At 46.2% G+C, this 21,810-nt stretch overlaps 1 protein-coding gene across 2 annotated transcripts in view; it reads left to right on the top strand.

Annotated features, from left to right (window-relative positions):
• Positions 1–21,810, top strand: part of SDCCAG8 (SHH signaling and ciliogenesis regulator SDCCAG8) — a 1,349,628-nt gene that overhangs the window by 688,509 nt on the left and 639,309 nt on the right. For both annotated transcript variants that reach the window (XM_069234464.1, XM_069234463.1), the window contains exon 14: positions 14,476–14,603. In XM_069234464.1, coding sequence (XP_069090565.1) covers positions 14,476–14,603 — 128 coding nt within the window. The remainder of the gene's footprint in view (positions 1–14,475; positions 14,604–21,810) is intronic.

Raw genomic sequence — 21,810 nt, 5'->3', positions numbered from 1 at the left:
AAGCAGTCCATCAAACACATACACAAAATATAACACCTTTTATTTAATTTGCGAACAAATAAAATAAAAATAAACATTTTAAATTAAATAGGAAGGCTGGAGCTCTTCTAAATTCAACTGAAGCCACACATCGTCCATACTATATTCTGTTCTGTTTGATGCACCTACACTGCTCCCACAAATCAATTTGAGTATACTAATTTAATTTTTATCCTCGTATTTCAAAGTCTTTGACACTTACAGTACATTTTAACATTTTCAACTGTACATTTAGCCACTTTATTTCTATACACCCTCTTAATCTGTTAAAATTTGTTAATTTTCTAAGCAATCACGGACCCCCTGAGTAGGCTTCACAGAACCCCAGGAGTCCCCGGACCACAGGTTGGGAACCACTGTACTAGGCTTTCTCATTAAACCCTCATAAGTGGTAGCTCGCTGTTGGGGACAATTTAATAAACTGAACTAGAAATTCAGACCCAGTTCCATAGTCACACACTATGTACCCTACCACTGTTCTGCACAAACCATTGCCTATATACCAAGTAAAATGCATGTATATACAATATGCACTGTTGTCTGAGTTAAATATGTTCATAAGGTTGTTTAGACTGCCTTGCTTGTGTGGTTTAGAACCTGAGAATACCATCTAGGAAACCGAAGTAGAGGCTTCATGGCTGAGAAAAATAATAATTTAAGGGCAAAGGACATGTGAATTGAGCTGAAATGCAAGATGCAAAGTGTTGTAGAGATCTCTTTTTTTTAAATCTAGATCATTGCAGGGATAGAGGGCACTAAAGGGGCGATATCAGACACCCTACAACACTTAAATCTCAAGTCATCAGCCTGGCTTCAAGCCAGATTAAGAGTAATATACAAGTTAAGATACTCCAGTTATCCACCTACCTTTACAACGAGAGAATGTGCCACACCTGACCACCTACTGATGGCCTAACCCTTAATGCTTGCTTGGTGAAACAAACTTTTCTTGGGCAAAATGTGCAATTACATAATCCCTTGGCTGCAATGAATTTGAAATCCACTCTTATAGCATATGGAAAGCATTGATATCATTGGTCAAATTGGATAGATAGTACACAGCATTCAACAACACATGGGGAAGCCTCAGTCCGTCAAAAGTAACACATTTCCTTGACCAGGCACACCTGGGAAAGTGAAGATTGCAATAGAGCAACCAATGTGATGCTTTAAAAATAGGCACCAGCTTCATCAACCTCTCTCAAAACACCCTTATCCAGGGAAACCTTTTGACCTGTGCTAGAGACCTACTTAAGAAATCGTTTCCAGCTTCTAGGATTCAGTCAGTCAGTCAATTTGTAGATTTGTTGAATGCTGCTTGTCACCCCCTGAGCGTATCCAGATGTTGGCAGGGTTCATTTGATAAGCCAAATAGCCAGGTCTTCAGGGACTTTCGGAACTCTGGAAGAGATAGGGAAGTCCGTCCATGAAAGTGTAGCTCATTCCATGTCTTTGCTTCTAGGTAGGAAAAGGAGCCACCTCCGCATCTCCAATGTTGGATGCAGGGGGTGAGTGTTAGAGACAGGTACGCGCAGCTGATGTGTGTCATGGGCTGATGGAAGCTCAGGTTCAAGTAGGTGGGTCCGCAGCTGTGTTGGGCCTTGAATGCATGGGTCAGGAGCTTAAATGTGCATTTTTTCTGTACAGGGAGCTCCCTGAGGTAGGGAGTGATTCAAGACGAGTCTGGCTGCAGCATTCTGTATGGTCTGTAGTCGTTGGAGAAGGTGAGCTGCGATCCCTGCATAGAGAGCATGAAGGATGAAGAAACAGGAGTAATAGACGTAGTTGACCTGAGCTATCATGGTTAATTTGTTGTCCAGAATGATGCCTAGGTTCCTAGTGTGGTCAATGGGGGGTAGAAGTAGGTCCGAGTTCTGAGGGCCACCAGGATTCGTCCCAGTGGGAGTTTTTGTTTCTGAAAATCAGTACCTCTGTCTTGTCCGTGTTAAGCGTCAGGCAGATGCCCTTCATCCAGTTGGCGACATCTGTCGTGCAGTTGTGGAAGATGGTCTTGGTGTTGGTGGTGTCTTGGGAGAGGGAGAGGACGATTTGTGTGTCATCAGCATAGGATATGCTGTTGAGCCTGTGGCTTTTGGCAGTGTTGGCCAGAGGTGTCATATAAGTGTTGAAGAGGGTGGGGCTAAGTGAGGATCTTTTGGGTACTCCACAGATGATTTCCTTGAAATCGGAGGTGAAGGAATGAAGGTGGACTTTTTGCATTCTCTCGGTGATGGAAAAGGAGATCCATCTGAGGGCGGCACATTGAATGCCTATGTTGTGCAGCCATGTGATGAGTGTGTGGTGGGAGACCATTTTGAAGGCTGCTGAAAGGTCTAGGAGGATCAGAGCCACAGTCGAGTAGGGCTTTGATGTAGTTGGTAGCTGCGATGAGGGCCGTCTCGGTGTTGTAGTTGCTGCGGAATCCAGATTGGGTGAAGTTGAGTAGGAGGTTCCTTTCCAGATGTGAGAAGAGTTTTTGGTTGATGGCTTTTTCTAATACTTTGACTGAGAACAGGAGCAGGGACATCAATCGGTATTGGTTAAGTTCACCGGTGTCTGCCGATGGTGTCTTCAGGAGTACGTTGACTTCTGCATGTTTCCAGTCCTTGGGGGGGGCGTGGCCATGGCAATTAAGGTGTTGTGATGGGCATTGCAGCCGATTCACCATGCACTTTGCACATGTGTATTGATGCTAGAGAGGTCACTCCAAAGGTCTGGGTGGGACAGGATGCACCCACCAAGAGCCTGGCCTGCACTTACGACTTTGGAATCACTGTTCCGGTGGTGTGCAACCCTCAACCATCATACCAGACTAATGGGTGGGTCTCTTCTCTTCTCTCCTTCCTCTGCTACCTGTGCCTATTCTGCTAATGCATAGCATCAAGGGTTTGCTGCAGCACAGCCAACTTCCACATTGTACTGCCTGCATCTTGTCTGTCGTCTGCACATTTTCCTTCATTACCTTGCTTGTAATGGTGTCCTTTCTCTTTCATGTGTGCTAAGACTTGTAATTTTGCCCACTGTTGCTTTTTTGGTTTTCTGCAAACTCATGTCTGTAATATAGGACAAGTTACTGGTGTGTAATAATATTTAGCAGCCTCTGTATCTAGGTGGTCACTGTTGCCCTATGTCTTGGTTTACTCATTATTCTTTGGTTTACCTGCATGCTGTCATTCGCCATCGCCTTTGTACGTCATGCTCCAGGCACAAACTCTCATACAAATGAGTCAGTGGTGTTTTCTGTGTGTCCAGCCCTTTTCATGTCCGGAAGTGACAAAGTGAGTGAATTGTCAAAAGATACTAGTCTTCCATATTGAAAGATGTGCTGTAAGAGATATTCCATCTGGATTAAACATTAGGAAACAAATATGGTTTTAAGCCATTCTTGAATGGGGTGATGGAGGGAGCTATCTGTTCAGGAGGATGTTTGTTCCAGTCTTAGGCTCCCCAGACCGGAAAGCTACTATCATCCATCTGAGAGAATCAGATTTTGAGGATATTTAGCAATTTGCCTTTTCCTGAGCCAGGGCTTCAAGAAGACTGAACTACCGGAAAAGCCTCCAAGATGTGTAAAAATGGTTGACCCTTAAGACATCTGAAAACCCAATTCAGATCTTAGAGACCAGAAGTATGCTTTACTGGTTTCAAGTTCAAAAGCAAATTGTTCTCAGTGTCATAATAATTTTTCCTTTATCCAGTTGCTAATTTGATAGCAGCATTCTATATTTTACTAGGCAGGATTCATATAATGTATTACTGTATTCAAGATTTGAATTGTCTGTAGAATCCACTGACATTGCAGTAGCTTATTTAGGGGTGAAGGGAATAAAGTAAGGTTAAGCAAAAGGATGTAGCAAATAGTGCAATGTATTATGCGTGTCCTGAGGAATACCATTTCTAACTACCTGATTTACTTGAGGGCCCAAAGTTAAGATAATGTCCAACATGAACCCTAAACTCCTAAATTTATATTGAAGGTTGTTGGATTCATTTGCAATCTACATAGTATGTTCTTGCCCATTGTCCTCTTTTACCTGTCCCATCGGCAGAATAACGGGCTTGACATTTTTTATTCAGTTGAAGACAGAAATCCATCATCCAAAATTGAATTCATAGGTGGCAGATGGGCAACTTATCACCCCTTCCTTTTTGGACTTTTGATGAGTTGCAGTGTTCAGTGTCATTTGGGTAGGAATGGACCTTTTTCCAATTCTGTATGTTTGCTGGGTGTTTGCATAAAGTCAAGAAGATAGGAAAGATAGCTGTGCTGTGGACAGTTAATGCATTGTGATGTGGGGTTCTCTAAAGTTGTGAGTCTTCAACTCATTCGTAACTTGAAGCAACATTGGGGTGGTCCTAATGAATAGAGAAAATGAGTCTAGATTCAGGGTATATAGATGGGAAGGGCCTGCTCACTTTTTTTTTCTATAATGGGATAGAACTCCAAGGCGTATGAGGAATCCCATGCCATACCCCTCAAGACCCTGAGGGAGCAATCCCTCCAGCTCCTCGCCACCTGACTCAAGGTCTCGTTCACATGGGAGGTCCCAGGACCATTCGCAAAACCCCTCCTGACGTTCCATTCGAAGTCATCAGGAATGTCAGGTATGTCCCTCAAACACAAGAAGTCGAAGAAATCCAAGTGCTCTTAGACTTCACCGCGTCCGTCAAAGTTATCCAGCGTGATCAGATAGCATCATCACTCCAGGCCCCTCGAGTTGGTGGGGCCCGATCCTGGGTCCGTTCCATGCTTCCCTGATTTTAATCTGAGTCAGAGCAACCCCCACCCAACTAAAAGAACTTTATAATGTCATGTGCCTCATCTTTGGGCGGCCTGGCCACTCTGGAGCACCTTTGGGTCCCATGGGTGTGTGAAGGGCCCCAACTGGGACCAGACCAGCCGGCTCATCCTCTGCATTCGGGTCTGAGGGATCCCTTGCTGGCTATGGAGGACAAAGCCTCGTTTGCAATGGTGGTGCGCGGAGCGGCTGAGGTTTTGAACCTTAACCAACACTCAGTGGCAGTCAAGACAATGTCTTGACAGAGGTACTTCAGCCAGGAGTCACTCCGTCAGAACCCTTACTCCCATTCAGCGAAGCCCCTACGGACATCCTACTTGGGGCCTGGTCCAAGCTCTGCACAGGAGCTTCTGTGAATAGGACAGCTGCCTGCCACCATCGACCCACTGCTGGTGATCCCAGTTTCCTTACCCAGCACCCCACCCCGGAGATCGTGGTTGTCCAAACCTCCTCATCCTGTTTCCAACCTTTCGCATTCCCTACCACTCCACTGGATAGGGAATCCAAGAGGCTGGAAACCTTTGGTAAGAGAATGTTCCCTTCCATCAGCCTGGCCCTACATTTTGTGAACACAGCACGCATATTGGGCCGTTATTCCCATACACTATGGGATTCAATTGTGCAGTTCCTGCCTATAGTCCTTGAGGAGGCCCGGGTCATTCTCTCTCAGGCTGTTGCCGATAGGAGGGATGCAGTTAAGTTCACCATCTGATATGTACTTCACAAGACCGACTCACTGGGCAGAGCAATTTCATCATCATGGCCTCGTGGGTGCTACCACACCTGGCTGAAAACATCTGTCTTTTCAGGGAGTGTCCAGGCTCCCCTCATGGACATGTCCTTTGATGGCTCTCGCCTCTTTGGATTCAATAAAAATTCAGTACTGGAGTGCTTTGAGGGTATCAGGGCTACAGCCAGGTCCTTGGGCTTGTCTATAGCCCCTTGTCAACCTCAGTCCCCCTTACACCCCTTTCATAGCCATGGAAGGGGTCTCCAACTACTCTAATCTCCTTTCAGCCACCATAGCCAACATGCTTCCTAGCCTTTTCATGGCTGACAGTGCAGGTCCCAAAGACCACATGGGACAGGTGTCCAGCAGTCGGGTCAGTCCAACACCTCCCTGGCAGCCACTGCCTCCAACCCTCTCTAGTCCACCCTCAGACCATCATGGGCATCCACTGGAAGGCAGGGTATGCCATCACCTCTCCCACAGGTGATCAGTGACATCAGACCATACGGTATGCCAGATAGTCCATAGGGGCTACTCCCTACCCTTTGTGACAACCCCAGCACCCATGCACCCACTTACGAACAGCTGAGAGGACCATCTCTCCTTGCTCAGTCAAAAAGTCCAGGTTCTCTTGGCCAAGGGAGCAATAGAGAGTGTGCCGATATCAGAGGTGTGTTGTGATTGTTATTCCTGCTACTTTATGGTGCCAAAGAAGGACGGAACACTTTGTCCTATCCTGAATCTGTGCTTTCTCAACCTCTTCTTGGAAATAAAGTAGTTAAAAATGCTTGCGCTCGCCCAAGAGACTGGATGGTAGCATTGGACTTGCAGGGCACTTATTTCCACATCCCTGTCCTGTTGGCCCACAAGCCCCATCTGCTGCTCATGGTGGGACAACAGCACTTTTAGTTTGCCATACTACCTTGTGGCCTTTCCAGCGCCCGTCGAGCATTCGCTCACCTGACTCCCTCTCAGACACTCACTTTCATTTGGAACTGGTCTGGACGCAGTGCCGTTTTGGGCCTGTCCTCCTGTGCAGGGAGTCCAGGGTGTTCAAACTATCATTCCAATGTTTCAGACTCTATCCTGGATTTCAGCAAAGACTTTCTCTGAGGCTATTGGGCCTCATGGCCTGCTGCATCCTGCTGGTGACACATACCCGCTGGCATATGCGGGCTCTGCAGGGGAAACGTCCTTAACGCGGACATTTCCCATGAATGCATAACTACACTTGCTGGAACAATGCATGGCTTTATCTGTGCCTCAACCATGCATGTGTTAAACTATGCATATGCATGGTTAAGGCACAGAAAAAGCCATGCATTGTTTGGGGGAGGTCACGGTGAGGAAAGTGGGGCTGGGGTGGATTAAAGCCTTGGGTGGGTAGGGAGTCAGGTGGGTTATTTTTGTTAAGGGGTGGAGGTGGGGGGGGAGGGTTCACGTATTTTTTTTTAGGGCTTAGGGTGGGGGGGTCAGGCTATTTTAGGGCTTATGGTAGTTTATTTTTAAAGGGGTGGAGAAAGGTTTAAGGAAGGGAGGGACGAGAGAAGAGGAGGAAGGATCAATAGAAGACGCGGTGAGGTAAGTGGGGTTGGTGGGTAGTTTTTAGCGGAGGGGTGGATTTAGGGTGGGTGAGGGTGTCGGGGTACTTTAGGTTTTAGGGGCAGGGTGCGGGGGGTTTGGGTAGTGCTTTTTAAGGGCTCAAGGTGGGTGGGGGTTGGGGTAATTTAGTTTTTAGGGGCAGGGGTGGGGGGGTCAGGATAGTTTTTTTTAGGGCTTAGGGTGGGTGGGGGGGTCTGGATAGTTTACTTAGGAGGGGAAGGTTTTAGTGCTCAGGGCGGGTGGGAGTGTTGAGGTAGTTTTAGTTTTTAGTGGCAGGTTAGTTTTTTTTTTGGGTGGGTGGGTCGGGGAGGTTTAGTTTTTAGGGGCTGGGCGGGTGGGTCGGGATTGTTTTATATTTTTTAGTGCTCGGGTGATGTGGGGGGTAGTCTAGTTTTATGGGGTTGGGTAGATTTTTTTTTTTTTTTCTTTTAGGGTTCAGGGCAGGTCGGGGAACTTTAGTTTTTAGGACTGGGGGTCGGGATAGTTTTTTTTTTTTTTTTTTTTTTAGGGCTCAGGGTGGGTGGGGGGTGTCAGGATAGTTTAGGTATTAATGGTGGGGGTAGTTTTGGGACTCGTTGTAAAGGCATGTGTGGTAAAGGCATGTATGGAAAAGATGTGGTCATGATTCCGACCACGTTGTTGAGGCATTCGTTGTTTCGGCATGTGTGGTTCCATCATACAATCGCTCTGCAGTAGGCCCTGAATGCACAGTGTACACAGCATCAGGAGAATCTCTCCAACTTGGTCCAGATCTCAGAGGGAACTACAAAAGACCTGCAGTGGTGGATAATGAACCACGAGTGGGTCAGTAGCAGACCCCTTCCCTAACCGGATTTAACAGTAATGACAGATGGCGTCACTCCTCGGCTGGGGCGGCCATCTGGGAGAGGTGGAGATCAGAAGACTCTGGACTCCGGCAGAGTCCAAGCTTCACATTAACCTGTTGGAGCTTCTGACCATTTGCTTGGCATTAAAAGCTTTTTTTCCTTGATCAAGGGAAGGCTGGTACCACGTGGTACTGCAACAAACGGGGCAAGGGTGGGGCTGTGGACTCTGTGTCAAGAGGCCCTGTGACTCTGGGCATGGCTGGCATGTCAGAGCATTTCCCTTGTGGTTCAACATCTGGCGGGATCACAAATGGCGTCTTCATCCGAAGGTGGTGCAATGTCTCTTTATGCAGTGCCAAGACCCTTGGTTTGTTCTGTTTGCTACCTCTGAGAACGCTCAATGTTAACGGTTTTGCACGCTGGAGTTCCCAAGGTGATTCTCACTCAGAGACACTTCATCTCGAGTGGAGCTTTGACATCCTATATCCCTTTCCACCAATACCACCCCTGCCCACAGTTCTCAAGAAGATCAGGAACAACTGGCCAAAATGATCCTTGTGGCTCTGGATTGGGCATGGAGAGCCTGGTATCCTGAGCTGTTGAGCATGACCGTCGGCCCTTCATTCAGGCTACTTCTATTGGAGAATCTTCTTTCGGAGCAACAGGACAAGGTTCTGCACTCTAAACTGTGCACCCTCCGCCTGCATGTATGGAAAGTGATCGGCAACAGTTGACATTGTTCGACCTGCCGCCCAAAGTCTGGGTTGTTAGTCTCGCAGCTAGGCATCCCGCCACCAAGTCTCTATATGCTTGCCGTTGGAACCTGCACCTCTGTTCAAGATTCTTATGTTTGCCCTATCTTTGGCCCAGCAGGGCTCTGCTAGTGGCAGTGTTAAAGGGTGCCTTTCTGAAGTCTCCGCTTTCCTACGATTGCTGTACCAACCTCCTCTTTTCAAATCCCCTGTTGTAGCCAGGTTCTTAAATGTCTGCAGCATGTTTTCTCCCTTTCCATTTATGATGCCTCAGTGTAGTGGGACCTCAACCTTGTTCTCACTTTTCTGATGTGTGCACCATTCGAACCTTTGCATAGTTGCCCTCTTTGACTGCTGACCTTTAAAACTGCCTGTTCGGTGGCCATCACATTGGACAGGAGGGCCACTAAATTGCAGGCCCTCTCTGTGCACCCTCCTTACACCTCCTTTTACCCAGACAAACTGGTCCTCTGGATACATGCCTCCTTCCTTACAAAATTGTCACTCTTCCATGTAGGCCAAAGAATGACCTTTCCTGCCTTCTTGCTGTGCCTCATCCCTCCAAAGAGGAGGAAAGACTCCACCATCATGACCCAAAAAGAGTGTTTTCGTTCTCCCTTGACCGTGCAACAGAGCTCCTTGTGGAGGATTGAAACTTTCTGGGCTATGCCAGAGCTAAAAAAGGGAAGGCTGTGCAGAAGCCAACCATCTTCAGATAGATTATCTTGTGCATTAAGATCTGCAACACACTAGCCAAGAAACAGCCCCCGAGGGCTTGCAGGCTCACTCTACCAGCACCACGGCTGTGACCACTGCATTGACATGCACGTTTCTCTCCTGGACATCTGCCAGGGGGTGACGTAGGCATCACTGCTCACATTCACAAAACATTACTGCCTAGACAGTCAGGTTCGTCATAACGGGCACTTCGTCTGTTCGGTCCTGCAGGACTTTTTGGTTTAATCGGAGTCACAGACCCACCTTCAGGGAGGAATTGCTTGGGCATCTATTCTAAGGTAAGGAATCTGCAGCTAGACGTCTCTATCAAATGAGCAAGTCACCTATTTTTAGTAACTCCTTATCTGGTAGATACTCTATTTACCCGCATATTCCTTTCTGACCCTCCTATTCTCCCTGCTCTGCGACCTAGGTAAGGTGTAAGGAACTCCCTTTTCAGGACCTTAGTCTTTTCCACACCAGTGGTCAGTTCTCATTGTGGCTCCGCACCCCTGGTGTGGAAAGTTGAAAAAGTAACTGACGTCAGCACAGTGAGGTGGCGCCTATAGGTACCGCACATGTCACTTCCAGAGCTGACCATGCTAATGCGGGATGATTCCACCTACCGACACACAGAGTTACTGCTTGAAAATCTTCCAGATCGAGTCTGATGCCTGGGAATATTCTAAAGTAAGGAATCTACGGCTAGATAGTCTCTACTAGATACGGCATTACCGAATATACTGTAAAAAGTAGACCGCGGACCATAGAATACCACACCTAACCTGTGTTCCAAAAATTGTAAATCTTTAACCTTAAAATGTCTGGTTGTGTGCACTCACTACAAATACCTGCTGCCAAGATTCAACCCTTACAGAGGGCTGGAACAACATGCTTCCTGTGTGTCATAAAACCCCACATCAAACTGTAATTGTGTGGTAGATGCGGGCCAATTTTGCTGGATAGTGGCACTCTAGTTGGTGCCAGAACCTACGTACACCTGTCTGCTTCCCCTCTCGTGAGGTAAGAAAGCTGAGACAGCATACAAGAAGCATGGGAAGATTTGAAACTAAGTGAATAACTTTGTAATCGTGATGGATAACGATGAATTGAAGAAGGGAACCCACTAAGGTCATACATCAAGCCCACTATACGTATCTGACTTGGAGAAATGTTCATTTATAGTGTGCCTTGAAGACGTTCTTTTTTAAGGGATGAAACGTGTTGGCTCTTTCCAATGTAAATGTGGAACGATTTTAAGAAAAGAAAATAAAGACAAGAATCTGTAGGAAAGTACCCTTTTTGACATGGTTGGCCCCCACTTTTGCCTGGTTTCTGATGTGGCTTGACTGTTAGTGCACTGGGTCCCTGCTAACCAGCTCCCCAGTGCCTGATCTCTTGCCCCAAAACTGCACAGTTATTTTGCACAATTAGCAAACTCTTTATCTGTCACTGTAAGTTCCTAGTAAATGGTACCCCTCTTACCTAGGGACTGGGGTACTGAGGAAGGTCTCTGAGGGCTGCAGCACCAATTGTGCCACCCTCAGGGTCTCCTCACTTACCCCACACAGTGCTGCCATTGCAGACTGCGCATATTGGTTCAGGCTAAATTGAAAACATGACCTTTCACTCCCATGCCTGTGTGCCAGGTGTAAGTCACACCTAAGGTAGGGTGCACCCAGGCACATGTGAGGGCATATATACATGAGCAGATATGCCCCTGCTATGTCTCTGTCGATTCTGAGACCTAGTAAGTGCACAGGGAAGCCATTTTTAAATGCATGTGCTGGACACTGGCCATTACGAGTTCCCCAGCTACATGATGGCTTCTCTAAATCCTGGGATGTTTGGTATCAGATTTATTAACAAATGCACACAGAGGGCACCTTAGAGGTGCTCCCTGAAAACCTACCAGCTACTAGTGTATTGACTGACTGGTCCTGACCAGTTCAGCCACTGCAGATTCTTTTCTGGACCCCTCCCCTCTGGCCTGCCTGCTGACTTTGAAAGATCCTGCACAAGAAGCCAGGTCGTCTAGCCTTCAAAAAAGACTCAAGACTCCTGTGGGCTCTGGACTTACCTTGCATCAAGAAACTCAAAAGAAAAGACTCTGCAGCTACTGGAACCCTGTAATCCCAAAACCAGAAGTGACCACTGCACCTGACTTCTACGACCCGAGGTGAAGCCAACCGACGGTGTCAGCGTGGGTCCCCAGCTGCCCAGAGACCGAGTCAAGTGTAGTCTCACCCACCTTGGACTCTTCTGAGACTCCTGCAGCCCCTGCACGCAGGCCCCCTCTCCCACAGGCTTGTGGCGAGAGAACATCTGACAGCTACAGCAACCACTGCACCCGTGACCCCCGACCTCAGCTGAGGTGGGTAACTGGTGCCAACAACGTTTACCAGCTCCTAAGAGCTCGAGTCCACACTGGGTCCACCCCTGCCAGACTCCCCCACAGTGCCTGCAGCCTCAACACACAGGACCACCTGAGCACAAGTGGTCCTGGACGAGAAAACCCAATGCCTAAAGACACCCCTGCATCCATCGCCCCTGAGCACAGGAGAAGAAGATCAAAGGTGCGCCTATGTCTCTGGGCACCCCAAGTCTACTACCTACCTACCTGTTTGTTGTCCCCCACTGGCTTCCCAGCCAGAGCCTGCAGCCTGTTTGTCACAAGGTCAAACTCCCATAGCAAGCCATTGGGCACCCAATACCTTACTGCACCTCTGCAGCCGTCTGCCCCAATGCCGCCCAATGTGACCTATTGGTCAGGTTCTGATCAGTGCCCAGTACTTACCTGAACTCCCTGAGATTGGCTTTGTAAATTGTTGTTAAACCTGTGTTTGCTGAATATTGTTTTTCCTTCAAAGACCAACATTAAGAGAACTCTGAAAATTTCGCTGTCTATTTTTGAAACTGCAAAGTATTTATGCTTAAATGTCTACTTACCTGATTACAAAGTTCTTGGGTTTGAAACATATATGAAAAGAATTGCTATTTTTCTAAATTGGTCTCAGATTTATTAATTGAGTGTTAATCTCATTTATTACCTCTGTGAGTACAACAAATGCTTAGCACTACCCTCTGATAAGCCTAACTGCTCGCCCACACTGCAACAAAATAGAGCATTAGTAATTTCTACTTTTGCCTCTGCAATGCCAATCGGGGATCCACTGAACTCTCTGCACAGTGTACTTCATTTTAGTGCATTATATAAAGAATCATCTTCCTACACAAGTTTACATATATGTGTGCTGTTAATTTTGATGTGGTGCACCTGTCCATTTTATATTAAGGCATTACCAAAGGTAGGTATCTTGTTCTTTAGTGGATTTGGCTGTAGGAGGATGCAAAATTTCCCATGAGGGCTAAATGTAAATACACATTTTTTCGTAACATTTAACATTTTTCCCCCTGCACAAAAATAGCCATACAGGACCTTAGATAACTACGCCAAGCAATTGCCAATTTTGGAGCAAATCCGTCCTGAGGTTAAAACGTTATAGGCATTTCAAAATGTTCTCTTCAGTGAAAGTGCATTTAAACCATACCCACGCAGAGGTGGCCCTCCATTAATAAGTATATGCATGTGTAATTTATATTTTTGTTACATGTGCAATTTGTTTTTACCTTTTTGGGAAGGCACAATCCTTTTCTGTTTGTTTCTGTTATGTCGTGGCGTTTGCCTTTCAATCAACTTTTGAAAGAGAGTTTGCATTCTCTTTTATTTTTTGGAGTAAGAGTGTTATAGGACACCCTGATGTTTTAGTTGTGAATGAGTTATGTTAACTTTAGCTTATTTCCCTCCTGACTTCACTCCTTGCCACCAAGTCATTGCTGGATGTTATCAGGCACGTGATGTGATTATAGTGTGGGCATACAACTAGAACACTTGAAACATTAAACACGGACACTCTTGCACTTGTGGATGCGTCCGGCGTGGGCCTCTGGGCGCCATTGCGAGGCCTGACCCTCCTGAACTGCCCTGGGCTCTAGAGCCTTTTATATTCTTCCCACAGTGAAAGAATGAGCTACGGTATAACAAAATCATAGTACCTAACTTCAAAGCGCTCTGTGGTCCGAATGCCCTTAAAATGGCCGACGCGCTGTCTGATTTAACTTGGTTGGCCTCATTGTGTGATGGGTGGCTGGTACCAGACTAGCGACAGAACCCAACAGTAGCCACAGCCACCAGTTACAGGCGTAGATAGTACCTACGACCAGTGCTTAATTTGTAAATAAAGACGTGCTGGTGCCCAAAGCCCCCCTCTTAAAACACACAGCTGCTTCATTTAAATGTGCGAGCACGGAATAATGAGGCAGCGTAATCCTGAAGCCATCTCGGGCCTCTTCAATCAATTTTAAGCCACTCCGTGCCCGTTCAGTTCACTCTTGCAGCTTACTGCTTTCTCCCATTGTGACGCTTTTTCGTTTTTCTCTTCCTCCGTCGTTCCCATATATATCTTTTGCTCGCAGCAAATGGTTGAGGCAGAAGAATAAGCCCCAGCCCTCGCAAATAAGTGCCGGTGGTCAGCACCGGAAACAAGCACAAATTAAGCACTGCCTACGACAATAAAATCTCCTCTGCTACGTTACTTTCTGCAGTACACTTATCACTGACGGCAGGTGCATTTCTGGTACTTTCCACATCTCGTTATATTAACCTAAGGAAACGAAGCATAACTTATGGTGTGTTCCTACAAATAAAATGTTAATGGGTCTCGGGGAATGTACAGCCCTCCTCATAATATGCATTTATGGTTCCAGTCATCTTTTTGATTACTTGTTTCCATTTTAAAAATCCTAGAAAAAACATTAAGAGGTACTTACTTCAGCTACAAGATAATGTGGCTCGCCTTTGATGAGATTGTCAGGTTCTCGTCAGAAATGAGCCAAAGAGATGCTTGTCCCGCTGTGTTCTTTTTGAGTTACTAAACCGTACGACGTGTAATCTTAGTAACTGCATTGATGTCTGATTAACACCCGCTTTCCTTTTGTTTCATTTAAAGGTTAGAAAGAGACGGTATTCAGCAAAGCCTCAGCAGTGATGCAAGGGCCCTGGCCTCGCAGGCCCAGCAGCGAGAGCAGGAGCTGACACAGAAGATGCAGCAAATGGCGGCGCAGCATGGCAGCACTGGTAGGTGGTCGGCAGCGATTGGAGCCCGGGCACGCGCTCACAGTCCAGGCCCACGCCTAACTGTGAAATGACATCAGGAACACCTGTAACCTTTGGCTGGCCGAAGGGAGCAGATGCTAACAGCACCGGAGATTCCGAATTACATATTAGTTAGCATTTAAAAGAGAAAATGGCGAGCATTGCCCACTGTCTGTTGATTTCGGAGTGCTGCTCTCACATCTGTTGCACCATCTGGATTATGAGTTTATTTACCTGTGTGCAAGAAACGCAAAGCTGAGAGAGGCCACTACAAAGTGAAAAAAACAAAGGCCTTCTTTTTGGCAGGGGTTTCCGGCGCACGTTATATGAAGAATATAGCTTCAGAAGCTCTGCGGGAAACGCTCATAGTGTGTCGTTAAAGTCTCCGGAATTGCACTGTGCGGTTCCCACAGTACACACATTATGGCTACTCTAAAAACCTAATGAGGTGGATTCAGCATCCAACCCGGAGAACGCGTCACCCATTAATCGGTTCTTAATTCTCTGTCGCAGCTGGATCTAATTCACTAGCTCTAAATTGATGTGTAGTTTTATATCTCATTGCAGCCACAAATAATATTTGAATAAAACAAATGATTAACGCAGAAATGCAGTGGCACACCGTTAACATCTTTCTGTTTCGCTCTCGCTGTCAGATGTACTATTAATGAAGCAACGCCTGCAGCTGGCAGCACAGGCCAAAAATGGCATCTTTCATCGCACTGGCGCAGTTACACAGTCTCACTTGGCGTATAAATTCTCAACTTTAATCTGTAAACGAAGAGCGTTTCAGATTCACAGCTCAGTGCGCACAGGGTCAAAATAGTGTGCAGATTATCTCTGCAGTAAAGCTTCGCGGTCGCTTTTCGTCAGCCAGGTAACTCGTGGATTCACCCACTGCGGAAACTGTGTGCAGTTAGTAATGTTGGAATTTCAAGAGGGCCCCCTTGCTTGTCAATTGATCTTTCAAATGAACAGTGTAATGTTGTTTCTTAGTTGCCATAGTTGAGACTGGGGAGAGCGGCCTTGATTCCAGAGGCGTTTTAAGGCGTGGGCAAAGTGGACAGTTGCCTAGGCTACCCCGGAAAGTGAATTTTCTTTCTATTTGACATGCCTATTCTATTACCCTAGCTAAACTTAGCTCTCTTTCTGCCTAGCTCTGCTACTGGCACTGTTTCTCTGCCCTCGTTATTTTAAGGAATCTTGGGGTTCCAAGCAAGACCGCAACTGTTTTTGTGTGACCCTGTTAAAGTTTAACATATAATTTAGTATTGTTTGGCATCATAGGGGCTTGAGTTAGTAGGCAATGGAAAGTAACTTTCAAATTTGTTCCATACAGGGGCCCCAAAATCTTCAAGATGACACGGCTTGATTCACCAGAGGCAAAGCCTCATCAGCAACTGTACTAAATAGCATATACGCAACGGGTCCGCATATATGGTTCTTGTCACGCTATATCATCTTCTGTAGTAGCTAAAAATAAAGACATTTCTCTAGGTAAAGTGTGTAGGGTGAAGTGTATCAGTCTACCTGTACTATGATAGTAGCATTTAATTTTCTTTTATAACATTTAAAGGTTTACAGCTGATCAAAAAACGTGTTTTCATTAGGTCACTTTCATTTTCAGTGGCATAGCATATATACATATATATAGCTTATGTTTCTATTTATTTATGTATATGTACATTCACTGAAAAAAACAAAGTTTACAGAGACGTTACAGTTAGGAAATAGGATTAAAAAAGAAAAACAGAAATTCGCTTAAAAAAACAAAGGTATAGTTAGGCTCACATTTTAAACGTACAAAACCATAGAAATTCACTATTTATAGTTAGATTTACGGCAGGTAACTATAACTCACGCCCTCGCCATGCAGTTTTTCATCAAAAGTGCTACTGCAAATATTACATTGAAACTATCAATGATGTTATGAAAGATGTAATGAGTGCCGTAAATTGTAGGTTAATTAGCAGTGTATGGCGAGGGCGCAAGTTATAGTTACCTCAGGGCAAGAGTACTTTGCGTCTCTATATATACACATTTGTTTTCTCCGTAATTGCTCAAAAACTACTGAATGGAATTACACTAAAACAAAAAAGGTTGCATTCTGGGCCAGGACCTACCTTTCTGTCAAATTTGGGGTAATTCCACCCAGTAGTTTTGACGCTATCGCTATTCATAATCCCTATGGAAAAATGGATAGGGAAGATGTGTTTTGGGACCCCCCCCCCCTTTTTTTTCTCGGTCCACCCTGGACAGATCACCCCGAAACAGACAGCAGCTGACATGACTGTCAACATTTTTTGGAAAGGTTTGTGAAGATTCATCAAAGATATAGGTAAGATATAGGCAAGTAAAAAAAAAAACTTTTTATATAGAAACTAGCTCCTAACTATAACTACCTAGTGCCAACCACCACTAAGTAAAAAAAATAATAACAAAAAAATATATATATATTCACTGAAAAAACCCAAAGGTTATAGGTACGTTATAGTTAGGCAATAGATTTTAAAGAAACATAGAAATTCACTCCAAAAAAACAAAGGTAACAGGGTCATTATAGTTAGGCTCTGAACTTACTTGTACAAAACTTAAAAAATTCAGCATTTATAGTTAGTAATTTCAAGTAACCACAACTCGTGCCTAAAGGTAACTATAACTCGCGCCCCCCATAATGCACAGTAATTTTCTTTATTAATTTGACTGTTAATGCTTCATTTATATTTTAATAACATTATAGAAGTTGTCATGAGTGCTGTAATATCTGGGGTAATTAGCAGTGCATTTTGAGGGTGCGAGTTATAGTTATTTAAAGTAACTCTAACTATAACTTCTGAATTTCTAAGGTTTTGTAGGAGTAAATTCAGAGCCTAACTATAACGTCCTGGTAACCTTTGTTTTATTTAGTGAATTTCTATGTTTTTCAAATTCTTTTAATAATTATTAGTTTAACCCCCAACAACAATCCACAACTCCACTGTGCATTACTCAATGTCCGATCGCTCTGCAAGCATGCCATAGAGATCTGGGACACAATCACCACCCTCTCTCCTGGCTTAATGTTCATCACAGAAACCTGGCTCACCCCTGCGTCTACTCCAGACATCGCCACGCAACAAGGACCGGTTTTAGCGCTGGTGGTGCCCACTGCAGCAATCTTTTTTGGCGCCCATCCCATGACCACCTCCTCTTGGTCCCTCACTGCCACCCTGCAAAAAGTGCTCCTGATCTCTCCATAGCCCTGATCACATACATTTAATTTGTTTTAAAGCATTTATAAAGGCTGTCTTAACTAATCCACTCAGCTATCCACATAAAACATAGTTCTGTTCTTTACAGCAGGCATATTAACCCTCTGTGCTACTTTATATTGAGTCAAAACTGCCACTGGACAAAACTCTGATCTCTCTTTCTCTCTCTCTCTCTCTCTCTCTCTCTCTCTCTCTCTCTCTCTCTCTCTCTCTCTCTCTCTCTCGAACATTAATCACAAGAGTTATCTTGGCATTTTAATGCTTCCTGAAGGCTGGATGCACAAGGAACCTTTCATCAGATGCTTTCAAATCGCACGTTTTGTAAGTTATTGCTAAACACAGCACCACCCCTCAGGTCAGCGCCCCCCCCATCCAGGTCAGCACCTGGTGCGGCCACACTGATCACACTGCCCTAAAGCCAGCCCTGACCGCAATGCCCCTGGTTACAAGATGATCCACTGTGACTGTCCCAAAAGACACGGCGAAGGCATCACGACTATACACAAAGACGCCCTCCATTGCACCTCCTCAGATGACAAAACTACACCTATCATGGAACACCTCAATTTCTAGATCAAATCGGACACCAACACCACCAGAAGAGGAACCCTCCCCTACAAACCTCTAGGCCCTGCCCAGTTTCTGCAGCGACATACCGGACTTCATTACCCCCTTGATAGTCGACTCCAACCACTACATCTTCCTAGGGGACCTGAACTTCCATCTAGAAGACAAGAACAACTCCAACTCTCATCTTTCTCCTCGAAAATATGAGCATCATCGGCCTCACTCAGCTGCTCACCCCTCCCACTCAAAGTGCAAGACACACACTAGACCTCATCTTCTCCACCAGCGACCGATCCAAATTTTCCCACATCACCGAACTTTCACCATCGACCTACCACACAGCGTCTCAATGGGAATCCCTCTCGCCGCAACTGGGGTGAAGTCACGCAAGCCCCCTGGATCACTGCCCTCAAGAGCACCGCATCAAGCTCACCTCTCCAACTGGCTAACATCAGCCGCGACATCTGGCCCCTATGAAAAGTACCACCAGCAACAGGCCCACCAAGCAAGCCACATAGTTCTTCCCAGAACTTCAGGCTCTCAAACCACACCAACAAGACTCCCGCCAACCTCGACTCCTTCAGATCTGCCCTCAAGGCCTACCACCTCCGACTCAGGGGCACCAAAAAAGAAGCACTCAACACCCGCATCAAAGCCAGCACCAACCACGTTAGAGAACTCTTCAACATTGTCAGTGAATTCTCCTGCCCATCCGTCACGATGAACACTATCCACCCCTCCCAAACCCTCTGCAACAAGTTATCGGACTACTTCCACCACAAGATCTGACATTTACAGCAGATTCAAGACCCAGCCCTCTGACCTCGACCCCCTTTCCCTCACGCCAACCCACACCACCCTCCCTCAGATCTCCAAATGGAAGCAGCTCTCTACAGAAGACACCATCACCATCATGACCTCCATCCACTCCGGATCCCCTACAGACTGGATCAGCGCTCACGGAAATCCTCAACACCTCCATCACCACAGCCACTGTCCCCAAAGCCTGGGAACATGCCGAGGTCAAACCACTATAGAAGTCATCAGCTGACCCCAACAAGCTCAACAATTACCACCAAATCTCGCTTCTCCCATTTCCCGCAAATGTACTGGAAAAGCTATCAACTGCCAGCTCACGGACTATCTCAAACATAACAACTTTACTTGACCCATCCCAATCTGGCTTCCGACCAAATCTTGTGATCACAACAACAGATGACATCAGATGCCTCTTTGACCTCAGGGGTACAGCGGCCCTCATCCTCCTCGATTTATCCACTGCATTCAACACTGTCTCCCACCACACCCTGATCACCAGACTCCACACCATCGGCATTCGAGACAACGCACTCAACTTCATCTCCTCCTTTCTCACTGGTCGAACAGAAAGGATCCTCCTCCCAACCTTCATGTCCACCCCCAAAGACGACATCTGTGGCAATCCCTAGAGCTCCTACCTCAGCCCTTCTCTTCAATGCCTACATGACACTGCTGATCAACTTTCCCCGTACCCACGGACTCAACATCATCTCATATGCCGATGATACCCAACTCGTCCTCTCCCTCGCAGACAACGTCACCTCCACAAAAAACAACTTCCAAATCACCAAGACAGCCATCGCCACTTGGATGAGGTCCAGTGCCTCAAGCTTAACTCGGACAGAACAGAGATCTTCATCTTCGGAAACAAGCCTTACCCCTGGAAAGACACATGGTGGCCCACCACCCTCAGCCCTACACCCGCACCTACTAACTACGCATGCAACCTCTGGATCATCCTAGACACCCATTTGACCATGAAGCAACAGATCAACGCTTTCTCCTCAGCCTGCTTCAGCATCCTTCGCACACTCCGCAAGATCTTCTGTTGGATACCCATCTCCACCAGAAAGACAGTCACCCAGGCCCTCATCTCCAGCTGCTCGACTATGGTAATGCACTCTATGTCGGAACCACCAAACGGCTCCTAAACGTCCTGCAGATCATCCAAAATGCTACAGCAAGACTCATCCTCAACCTCCCTAGAAAGGCCAGCATGACACCCCATCTCAGGGCCCATCAATGGCTCCCCGTACAGCAAAGATGCTTCTTCAAACTCCAAACGCACGGTTACAAGGCCCTCCATGACTCTAGACCCCCACCTACATCAACAACCACCTAAATCTCCACCGACCAACTATAGAGCTATGCTCTGCCACCCTCGCACTGGCTCACATCCCCGCATCTGCAGCGCACACTTTGGAGGACGCTTCTTCTCCCACCTCGATGCCAAGTCTTGGAATGACCTCCTCCTCCACCATCACATTTCCCCCTCCCTGAAGGACTTCAGAAAACAGCTGAAGACTGGCTCTTCGACCACCACCTCTGCCAGCCAGGCAAGTCCCACAGCACCAAACCAGCACCTGGAGACCCCTCAGGTTGACAAGTTTGAACTCTAGAAGAACCCCCTGATTGATTGATTGAATTCTGTTTCCTAACTATAACATCCCTGTAACCTTTTTGTTTTTTTCAGTGAATTTCTATGTTTTTTTAACATAAAGTAATTTTAATTACTATACATTAATCCAACCATTGCCGTGCATGGCCTTCAGCTGTGCCCAACTGGGGTTGGGTGCAGGGCCTGGCCTGTAAACAAAACACATGGAGAGAGTGAGGGAGAAAGACAACTAGGAGGAACACAACCGTACTACGCTCCCTATGTATATAACCAGAAATCACACAAAGAAGTACGGGGTTCACTAATAAATCAAAGAGCGAAAGTCAGGGGTATACTTGTGCTCCCGGCTACTCGAAGTCCTTATTAGGAGAATGAGGTCAGTATGATGCTGTGGAGTATTGGAAGGACACAGGGGAATTCCCTTTACGGACTAGGTGGTCTCACACACTATATAGTGTCATGCTTCATCATTTGACCACCTAGTCCCACCCAGGTAGGACAGTGCCACCTGGGTGGACTCAACCTCACTGTTAAAAGAACAGGAGGGAGTGCGTAAATTAATTATTGGTCTGGAAAGATTTGGGATCCAGCTAACCTAGGGAAGAAAATGGCTACCAATTTTTAGATAGGTGACCCTGTGAGTCCTTGTTCTCACGGAGTTGGCCCACTTTGTTTTTAACCACACCAAACAGACACCATTATTAAATTGTAACTTCGCACAGGTGACTGGTTAGGTGTTTTTATTTTCCCTAGGTTAGCTGGATCCCAAATCTTTCCAGACCAAGAATTAATTTACGCACTCCCTCCTGTTCTTTTAACAGTGAGGTTGAGTCCGCCCAGGTGGCACTGTCCTACCTGGGTGGGACTAGGTGGTCAAATGATGAAGCATGACACTATTTAGTGTGTGAGACCACCTAGTCCGTAAAGGGAATTC

Source organism: Pleurodeles waltl, chromosome 5, assembly GCF_031143425.1.
Source record: "Pleurodeles waltl isolate 20211129_DDA chromosome 5, aPleWal1.hap1.20221129, whole genome shotgun sequence".
Classification (NCBI taxonomy): domain Eukaryota; kingdom Metazoa; phylum Chordata; class Amphibia; order Caudata; family Salamandridae; genus Pleurodeles; species Pleurodeles waltl.
The sequence above is the reverse complement of the archived record's forward strand: the minus strand, read 5'-3'. Positions and strand labels throughout refer to the sequence as shown.